A 10177-nucleotide genomic window follows, 5' to 3' on the forward strand; every position below is an offset into this window, starting at 1 on the left:
GGCTGGGGCATGCAGGGGCCGCGGGAAGCCGCCTGGAGACCGATGGGTGCAAAAAAGCACCCAGGGTGTCCGGATTGGGGGGACACCGCTCGCGCCCGCGCCCGCGCCCACGCCCGCGATGTGGAGGACCTCCTGCGGCTCGGAGCTGAATCCAGGCGTATCCGAGAAAAAAAACCCCACTGAACGCGTGTTCGCACGGAGAGAGACAAAGGCCGCAATCAAAATCAGGAACATGGACACGATCGACCCCGGACGAGACGAGTCACATGACACGTGGTCGGGACATCCCGCCGGACGTGCCGACCTCGAGGAAAAAAAAACAACAAAAAACGCCGCAATCAAGGCAATAAAAAAGGCACAATACCCGGCAGGCAGGAAACGCCCAAGGGGCGGGGAGGGTGGGCGGCGAGAAAAAGCGAGGCATACCGCGAGTGCCACGAGTAAATGTATGTATATTCTGGGCAGGGGGGAGGGGGGGGGGAACAAACCGAAAGTAGGAAGGGGCGGAGAAAAGAGCCCCCGCAAAAGGGCCGGAGCCAGCTGGCCGGCGGGGAACCCAGCCGTCGTCGTGTGCAGTGCATACACACACACACACACACACACACATCGGCACCATTAGGCCTTGCGGAAACCACGACGGAAGGGGGTCGGGCCGAAGATGGCCACAGAGGAGACCTCCAGCGCGGTGGCGATGTCGTTAAGCTCCTTGGCAATGGGGTCCGAGTGGATCTGAGCCAGGGAGAGGAAGGAGTTGGCACGGACGCCGAGCTTGTTGCGGACAATATGATCCAGCACAATACGGATGTACGTGACAAAGCGATCAACCGCCGGGTGGAGCACGAACTCGGCCAGACCATAGTGCGCGTAGAAGGACTGCAGGGAGAGGCGCCGGGTGATGGCAATCAGGTAGTTGCTGACCGGGTTGGCGTATTCCACATAGGGAATGGACAGGGAGTCCATCAGGCGGCTGTGGTTGGTCTCGTGGAGGATCTGCTCCGGGTGGGTGAAGGCGTCCCCGGCGCCGGACATCGAGTTGAAGGCATTGCGCAGGCGCGGCTTGGACAGGACGGTGCGCATGTGCGACAGCATGGCCCCGGCGTCCTCGGGACCGATGGACATGCTGGGGAAGGAAAGCTGCGAGACGGGGAGGCTGAGCGGGCACGGAAAGGGGGAGGAGAGAGACAAAGAAGGAGGGGACATGCCCCCGCAGCCAAGAGAGGAAGAAGTCAGCATCATGACGGAGAGGCGATGGGGGAAGGCAAGGCACATGGGGGGGGGGCGCGCGTGGCGAGCGAGGAAGCCCCAAACACAGGCGGGCGGAGGAGGAAGGCATGGCAAGCAGAAAAAAAAAAAGAAGCCCCAAAAGAAAACACGCACCAGGCATCCGGGTCAACGGACTCCTCCTCGGCAGACTCCGAGTGGACGACGATGCTGGACACAAAGGTGGACGCAGTGCGCAGGCTCAGATCGTTGAAGGAATCCAGGGCCGAGGTGATGTACTCCGACAGGGCCGGCAGGCAGAGGTTCGGCGAATTGGCCCGCTTGTCCGGCTGGCTGGTCGGGGCCGGGCTGGCCATCTGCGAATCGATGGACCGCTGCTCGAACAGGTACGCCAGCAGGACAAACAGCTCCGACACACCGTCGGTCTTGGTGGCGGCGGCGCGCTCCAGCACCGGCCGGTGGTGCTCCAGCAGGTAGTGCAGCACCATGGGGCCCGACCCGACGGTCGGCTGGGCCATGACCATGGCCGACACCGGGGTCAGCAGGCCGCGAGTGTTGAGCATGCGCGTCTGGCGCATCATCTGCAGCTGGAACCAGAAGAGGTAGGCATGCTCCGGGGCCAGGGCCGGGTTCTTGTGCACCAGCATCGAGTGGCGCAGGACCCGGTCGATGCCCTGGGCCACCTGCTCGTAGCGCTCGCTGTCGCCATTGTCCACGCACGACTGCGCCAGCTGGGTCAGGGCCACCAGCGACGGGGTGTCCACCACGCTGGTCGGCAGGAAGGGCGGAATCGGCCGGGACATGAGCGAACGCATCCGGTGCATGGGCAGGCCGAAGAACAGGACATTGCCCTCGCGATCCAGGCCACGGCGCCCAGCACGACCGGCCAGCTGGCGGAAGTTCAGCGCATCCAGGTTCAGCGACTCACCGGCAAAGACCACGGTCTTGGCCGGCATGTTCAAGCCGAGACCCAGCGTACCGGTGGCAAAGATGAGACGCGCCTCACGCAGGCGGAAGAGCATCTCCGCCCGGGTACGATAGTTGGAGGAAACCGCACGATGGTGGATGATGATGCCCCGCTCCAGGCCATAGGTGAGGATGCGGTTCTGGTTGGCAGCCCGCGGCATGGAGGCCAGGGCCTGGCGCAGGTTGTCGGTATTGTGGCCCAGGAAGGAGTGACGCTCGCGGACCATGTGCTCCACATCCTCCACCGTGAGGGTGGGCTCCTTCTGCTCGTCCTCCGGGTGGGGGAGGTCCTCCTCCTCGCGATCGCGCCGAGGGGTGGTGCTCTTGCGCTCGGTGGCATCGCGCGCACGACGAGCCGCCTGCTCCTCCTGCTCGGCCTTGCGGAACATGCGCTTGAAGCGTGGCGACTCGCGGTCCACCTCCTCGGCGGCCATGACCGCCTCGACCGTCAGCTGGAAGAGAGCGCGGCAGCGCTCCACCGAGAAGGTGAAGACAATGATCGGGCCCATGTCCGCCTGGTGCAGGTGCCGGACCAGGGCATAGACATTCTGCTGGAGGAACTGCTCATCCGACAGGGCCAGGCTACGCTCGGAATGGAAGAGCGCCACACGGCGGTCAATCTCATCACGCGTGTGGCGCAGCACCGCCAGCACATCATCCACCACGGTGGACAGGGTGTCCCGCACGGCGGCCACGGCCGCCTTCAGGACCTGGCGCAAGTTCGGCCGCGGGCCCTTGCTGTCCGAGGGGGTGGTCGGCGCACGGACCGCCACCATCAAAACACCGGACCCAGCCGGCGACCGGAGGGCCAGCATCCCCCGGCCGGCGTCCACCACATCGACCGCCTCCTTGATCCGGCCAAGAACATGGCGACTGAGGAGGAACTCCGCGTGGCCGGAAAACTCGAAGATCGCCTGCGGGCCGCGCTCGGTGCAGGTGACCCCGCGCAGGAGCTTGGAAAAGACCGCCATCAAATCCTCCTGATACCGCAGGGCCATGTCACGGGTGATGATGTGCTCCCCGGCGAAGTAGGCCGACGGGAGGAAGCGCTCGCTGAAGGCATTGTTCCGGAGCACGCGCGACACGGCCAAGTACAGCTCGAGGGCCTCATCCGGCGACAGGTAAATGTCATCCGGCATGGCCTGGCTACGGAGCTCCTCCAGCGAGTACATGGCCAGCGTGTGCAGCGGCACAATCGGATCGGCCTCCGGGTTGGAAAGGTCCGGAATGAAGGCCGACTTCTTCAAGTCATTGAAGCGGTACTTGGTGTGGATGAAGCGCACCGGCCGGCCGGAGGCCTTGTGCGCGGTGTCCAGCCAGGAGCGCATGCTCTCCGGGTTACTGATGGTGGCCGACAGGGCCAGGAAGGGCGAGTGCGTCAGCAGCAGCAGACGCTCCCAGGTGCTGCCCTCCGGCGAGTGGATCGAGTGGACCTCATCGAAAATGACATAGCGAATGCGCTTGGCCCAGTCCTGGATGGCCGGCTTGGTGGACAGCAGGAACTCCTCGTAGATCTGCGGCGTGAGGACCACAATCTGCGAAGTGAGGATGTCCCGGCGGATTTGCACGGTACCAATACCGACCAGGCGCCGGGAGGGATCGTCATACTGCTTGTCGAAGCGTGCCTGCACCTCCCACAGGACCTGGTTGGCCAGGGGGTTGGTCGGCGACACGAAGATCACAATGCCCGAGTCATCCTTCTCGGCCAGGACCTTCTCCATGCAGTAGTACGAAATGAAAGTCTTCCCGGAAGAGGAGGGAGCCGCCACCAGGGCCGACTCATCGCGGTCAACCAGGTCCAGCAGGTCGCGCTGCCAGGGGTCCGGCCGGAAGGGCACACGCGGATCGGCCACATTGTTGGGCCGCGGCATCTCCGGCCCGAGGAAGCGCATCTGGATGGTCCACAGGTCCGGCTGGATGACCAGGCCACTGATGGGCTCCGAGGTGAGGGGCGCAATGCGCAGCAGGCGCGACATGTCCTCGGCCATGTGGGCAAACACCTCGCCACCATTGTGCACGATGGCCAGGATGGCACGGCGGTCGTCGCGGGAAATCTGCCGCGCGGAGTCCGAATCCAGCTGCAGGCACAGGCGCAGCTGATTGAAGACCTCCAGCACGATGAGGGCCTTCTGCCGGGTGTCCACATTGCGGGTCTCCACCGTGGACCGGAGGCGCCACCGGTCCCAGGCCTTCTGCAGGTCCACCAGCGAGAAGGTCGGCACCCGGCGAGTGGAGGGGGTGTGCGTGCGCTCGCCACCCTGGCGGTTCAGCAGGAAGCGCGTCTTGGGGATTTGCCCGGCCAGCGAGTCGGCCATGCGCTTGGCGAAGGCGGCCATCCGGTCGCGATGCCGAGCCGAAAGCTTCACCGGGCCGGCCTCGGCGTTGGACTCCTCATCATCGGACTCCTCGGCCTCGGAGTCCTCCTCCTCCTCCTCCTCCTCCTCGTCGGAGGCATCCTCCTCATCGTCATCGTCGTCATTGGCGGCGGCTTCGTCATCCTCGGCCTCGCCGGAGGCGGGCGATCCGTCGGCCGACACCTTGAGCGCGGCCTCCAGGTCCTCCTCGATGACCGGCAGCATGTCCACAATGGCGGTATTCTGAGACCGATACGAGCCCAGCAGGGTCGGGTCCGCCTGGCTGACAGTGGCGCGGCTGGTGTCCAGCGCGGCCAGCAGCTGGCTGGTGTTCAGGCCGTCCGGCACGCCGGGAAGCAGAGGATGCTTGGCGGCATCCAGCCCGGCCAGGGCCAGGACATTGGTCCACAGCAGGCTGGCCACCGTGCGGAGGAGCTTCTTCCCGAGGACGGCCTCCAGCTTGGCATCGGCCGGGGCCAGGAGCAGCGCATGCAGGACCGCATGCAGCAGGCGCCCATCCAGCCAGTCGGCCAGGCCGGCCTCGAAGCCGCGCAGATCCGACGCATCATACTCGTCCTCATCGAGATCGGCCTCGAAGGCAGCCAGCGCCGGGGCGAAGAATGCCGAGAGGTCCTGGATGAAGGCCACCAGGCTGGGCTCGGGCTGGCTGTAGGTCACCGAGCGGACGGTCACCGGCAGCAGGGAAATCATGGCCGTGTGGATGACAAAGGCCCGGGCGAAGAGCAGCTCCAGCCCGGCACCGGCGCCGGCCTGAAGCTTGGTCCGCAGGAGCGAGGCCACGGCCAGCGAGGAGACCACCCACCGACGGGTGTCCCGGCCGAGAGCCAGATCCCGATGGAAGTCCGTCAGGAGGCCGGCCGGCTTGGCCACCGGGGCCGGCGGGAAGAAGCGCAAGACCGCCTGGTCGAAGGAGGCCAGGTCCAGAGTGACATCCGACAGGGCCATGCGGGCAACCAGGATGGCCGAGGCGAAGACACGCGGGCGGCGCTGCTCGAGGGTCTCATAGAAGCTGGAGTGCCGAGCGCATGGGAGAGGTGGAATGGCCAATGGGGGGTCAGCGATGTGGGGCTGATCGGGGAAGGGCGAGAGGAGGGAGCAGGACCAAGAGGCCGGGGCCGAGAGCCAAGGCGAGGGGGGGGCAGGGAGTGTCGACGGATGACGCACAGGACGTTGGACTGGCCGTGAATGGCGGCCGCGGCAAGCAGGCGCGAGTAAGCCTCGATGCCGGGCGCGCCGGCCGGGGCCAGCTGCGACGCCAGGGACGCGGGGAAAACACGCGGCAGGATGAAGATGGAGTCGGCCTGGTTGGCCGGGAACACCTGGGAGAAGGCCACCAGCGAGTTGACCTTCAGCACGGTGAAGGGGAACAGCGGCTTGGCGTGGGCGCCGGCCTTGGCGGGCTTGCCCTCGTTGTCGGAGTCGGACTCCTCGTCGTCGTCCGAGTCGGACTCCTCGTCGTCGTCCGAGTCATCATCAGCCGGATCGCCAATGGGCTGGCCCTGGAGCAGCTCCAGATGCTTGATCAGGGTCTCGCGCAGGGCCATGTGGGCCGGGGAGATGGCGGCCCAGGCATTGGCCAGGCAGTCGCTGAAGACCACATTGTTGGCCAGCGAGTAGGGCAGGGTCTCCAGCATGAACTGGAGCTCCTTCTCGAAGGCGCGCACCGCGTGGAGGCTTTGCCCGCCGAAGTTCATGTTGACGGACCGGTGCTCGAGCACCCACAGCAAGAGCGCGTCACCGGCGATGAACATGATCGGCCCGTGCTCCATCAGGCAGGACACGTCCTCCACGGTGGGGAGGAAGCGCACCAGGAACTGGTCCAGCAGCTCGATGGCCTGGCGCGGCTTCTCCGCGGTGATGACCATGCGCGACTGGCTCGGCGCATCCAGCTGGGGGTCCATCTTGGGAGGCTGCACGATGATCGAGTTGTCGAGCTCATCGAAGAAGGTGCTCACCGACTTGTGGCGCAGACGCACCGCATAGTCCGGGAAGGGGAGACCGGTGGTCGGCGACACGAACTTCGAGTTCTTCGACGGCGCCGAGGACTCGGCCTTCTTGTCCATGTCGGTCATCGAAGGGGAGGCACTGACGGAGGGGCTGTTCCGCTGGCTCATCTTGGACAGGGATGCGAGTTTGACCGGGGTTCAGGCAGGGGGGGGGGGGGGGGGGGGGCGAGCCACCGCCGTCGCATCGAGGACGGCCAGACGGCCACCCCGCGCGACCCCAACTCCCAGGGGCGGCCGCTGGCCCGGCCGCTCCTGCGCGTCGGTGTGCATGTGTCCCCACATGCGTGTGTGGGTGTGTGTCCATGCATCCGGCCTGGGCGATCTTCTGCCACCTGCCGGAATGGTGGGCGGAAAATGGAAGCCCCTTCAGACTGGCAGGGGGACCGGCACACCGTCGAGAGGGGCGGGGAGGGGGGCAGGTCAAGATGCCGGGCCCTGCCCGGGTCCGGCGGCCGAGCCGGGTTGGGCCCTGTTCCCGGCCCGGGCCGGGCCATGCTGAGAAGCCGGCCCCGGGCAGGGCGCGCGCCTGGTCTACTTTCGCACATGCACTTTTCGGCCCATGGCCGGGGCCAAGCCGCCGGGCGAGAGCCAGGGCCTTGCGCCTGACACCCGCGCTTCGCCGGCGGCGCCCCCCCCCCCCCGGCCGAGGAATCACCTTCCTGCATTCCCAGCTGAAACAGCCCGCCGCCCCCCCGGTTGCTGCTGCTGCTGCTGCCGCTGCTGCTGCCGCTGTAGGCTCCGGTGCTGACGGGCGCGCAGCATCCTCGAGGGAGGGGGGGGGGGGAAAAAAGAAGACGCAATCCCCCATCCGCTCGGCCAGACGCAGGGTGAATGACACCCCGCCCCCGGCCCCGGGCGATGCCCCTCGGTCAATCATCCCCTCTTCGGGGGAGGGGGGGGGGGCCCGGCACCTCGGGAGGCTGGCCGCGCCTGTGCATATGTGCGAAACGTGCCAGTCCGACTGGCCTGCCGGTCCCTCCCCCTTCCGGGCCAGGGGCCGGACTCCAACCAAAAATACGCATCCTCGTCTGTAACGCGGGGCCCATCTGCCGCCGAACAAGAGCACTCATGATCACGCGCCCATGGGGGGCGACCGCGCTCCTCCCACCGTGGCATGAATGGCTGGGCCTGCCGTCCTGGCCGGTCCGTCACCCCGGGGGTGGCGGGCCGACCCGGGCCTGGTATGCGCCCCGGGCACCCGGGGGGACGGGGAGGAAGAACACCGCCCCGATCGAGAGGGGCGGGCGGGGAGCGGGGGAAGGGCGGGCACAACACAAACAGCGATGCCGGGCGGCCGGGGCCGAACCTCTCGACCATGGGCCCGGATCCACCCTCCACCGCGCGGATCCGGGCCATCTATTTTTCCCAAGTGGCCTGAATGGCCTCCGGAGGGGAGTCCCCAAGATGCGCCCTCCTCCGCCTTCTCCTCCCCCCCCCCTCCCTCCCTCCCTCCCCAGCGTCTTTTTCCATCCCGCCCTTTTGTCGCCCTCCCCTTCGCCCTCCCGCCCGAATCCCACTCGCGTTGCCTCCCTCGCCGCTGGGTCACCGAGGCCCGGGCCGACGAAATGGCCGACGCACACCAGGCTCTGGCCGACGCGCTGGACCAATGCCCCGGCCTGGAGCCGAGCGTCCGCCGACACCTGCATGAGGCCTTCATCCCGGATGCTCTGCTCGGGGCCGGACTCCTGCCTCTGGTGGATCTGGCCGACCGGCTGACCACCTGCACGCTGGCGGCCGATCGCCTGGCACCGGGGCTCATCCGGCGCATGGCCCCGCCGGGATCCGCCGGGTCTCCCCCAGACAGCCCGGCCCCGCAGCAGGTCCCTCAGCCTCTCGGAGCCACGACCACCGATCATTTGGTTGCGTCGATTCTCGGCCTGCTGGCGCTGCCCATCGACCCGAGCTTGCTGCTGTTGCCGGGCTTGCCCCTGGCCGAGCATGCCCCGCCAGCCCGGGCCGGGGTCCTTGGCGGGCTCCCCCCCTGCCGGCTTCCCGCGGTCGGGGGCTTGCCATTGGATGAGCACTGTCTGGAGCTGGGCCTGTCGGCTGCCGCGTGCGAGGAGCTGGGCCTGGGGCCCGTGGCCGAGCATGCGGCCCTGTCCCCGGCCCCCGGCGTGGCCGAAGCCACCACCACCGATCTGCTGGCCGGCCTCGGGCATCTGCTGGAGCGGATGCATCTCCTGGAATTGGTATTGCGTCGGGTGCTGGCCGAGGCCGAATGCCCTGTCCTCGGTCGCGCCCCGCGCCCCGGTCCACCCACCACCGGCTTGCAGCATGTGCGCAATGCATATGCATCCCTGGCCGCGGAGCGCCTTCGCGCCAATGCCAGCCCCGGGGCCCCCTCCTCCCTCCAGCTGCAAAACATCGGCGATGTGCGTCCGTGTACATGTGTCATGCCTTCGCTCGCCGTGCTGTTGTCTCCCCCTCCTTGGTGTCCCCCCCCCCCCCCCCCCCCGGTTCTCACCCTCCTGTGTGTCTTTGGCCGGCATTCCGCCTCGCAGTTCACCCGCCTGGCACTGCACCATGCCATGGAGTCCGCGGCGAATGCCGTCTGTGGGCCGGCCTCCAGCGCTCCGGGGTCTGGCCTCATTCATCAGGCTCGCTGCCGGGGCTACCTGCGCGTGGTGTCCGCGCACATGGTGACTGCTCCGCCGCTGGGCCGCCAGGCGCCCGACCCGCTGGCCGGGAACATTTCCACCTCCTTTCTGCAATCCAACGCATGGCTCCAAGTGGTCGACCACTCGGATCCGGCGCTCCTCATGACCTCCTCGCTTCTGGGCGATGTCGAGGCGGCCATCGACCACTGGCTGTCCGGCGAGGTTGGCGTGCCCCAAACTTCGGCAACATCAACCAGTACGATGGGTCTCCGGGTGGGGTTTTGTTTTTTTTTCTTCCTCATCTTGCGCGGCCGCTTGCTTCCCCTCCTCGCCTCTGTCCTCTTCACAGGGAGGCGCGAGCAGGGCACTCCTCTGGCTGCGTCTCGCCCGACGGAATGTTCACCCATCCGACTGCCGCTTGCCCATGGGGGCTCTCCCCCTCGATGCGCGGCCGCTTGCCGGCCATCCTGCTGCCCAGGCTCGAGCGCAATCACCCTCGTGGCCGAGTCCATCGCCGATGCCTTCGATCTGGATGTCCTGTTGATTGTCCGCCCCCATTGGTCCCTGAGCAATGGGCTCCCCTGGCGGGTCCCCCTGTCGCGATCGATGCTGGCCATCGGACCGCTGTACCCCGGGCATCTGGACCGCTTTTCCTGGATGGAGCTGTCGGTGGGCGGCGAACCGACGGCCGGGCCTCGGCGCGATGTCGACGAATCCCCCATCGATGCAACTGCCTCGGACTATCTGCTGGACCTCGACCATGGTCGTGGGAGTGTGGATTTGGTGGTGAGCCTGCGCGAGCCGGTGTCCCAGATTTGGGAGGTGGCTGCCGAGCAGGGGGGCCCCTTCGCGGCCCGGGGGATCCCCTTCGGCCCGCAAACGGGCGTTTGCGCGGTCGGCCTGTGCAAGTACGTGGTCGGGTGGCGGCCCCTCGCGCCTTTGGGCCTCGCCGGCTCTGTTGCGTGCCTGGTGGGGCATTATTTTCTTCCGCCCCCCCCCCCCCCCCCCCCCC

General features: G+C 67.3%; 2 protein-coding genes across 2 annotated transcripts in view; one reads left to right on the forward strand and one right to left on the reverse strand.

The window, feature by feature from the left end:
- Nucleotides 1-584: 584 nt before the first annotated feature.
- Nucleotides 585-6676, reverse strand: H696_01192 (hypothetical protein; the record flags this gene model as incomplete). The annotated part of the gene is made up of 3 exons (XM_009495077.1): nt 585-1150; nt 1378-5571; nt 5727-6676. 3 exons carry the CDS (start codon nt 6674-6676, stop codon nt 616-618), a joined length of 5679 nt encoding a protein of 1892 aa, XP_009493352.1. The 3' UTR covers nt 585-615.
- A 1457-nt stretch (nt 6677-8133) lies between these two features.
- H696_01193 (hypothetical protein) overlaps nt 8134-10177 on the forward strand; it is a gene marked incomplete at both ends in the record, with an annotated part of 2144 nt that continues 100 nt past the window's right edge. The window contains 3 exons of the mRNA XM_009495078.1: nt 8134-8940; nt 9070-9421; nt 9644-10073. Coding sequence (XP_009493353.1) covers nt 8134-8940; nt 9070-9421; nt 9644-10073 — 1589 coding nt within the window. The remainder of the gene's footprint in view (nt 8941-9069; nt 9422-9643; nt 10074-10177) is intronic.

The sequence above is a fragment of the Fonticula alba genome (assembly GCF_000388065.1).
Source record: "Fonticula alba strain ATCC 38817 unplaced genomic scaffold supercont2.2, whole genome shotgun sequence".
NCBI classification, from domain to species: Eukaryota; order Rotosphaerida; family Fonticulaceae; genus Fonticula; species Fonticula alba.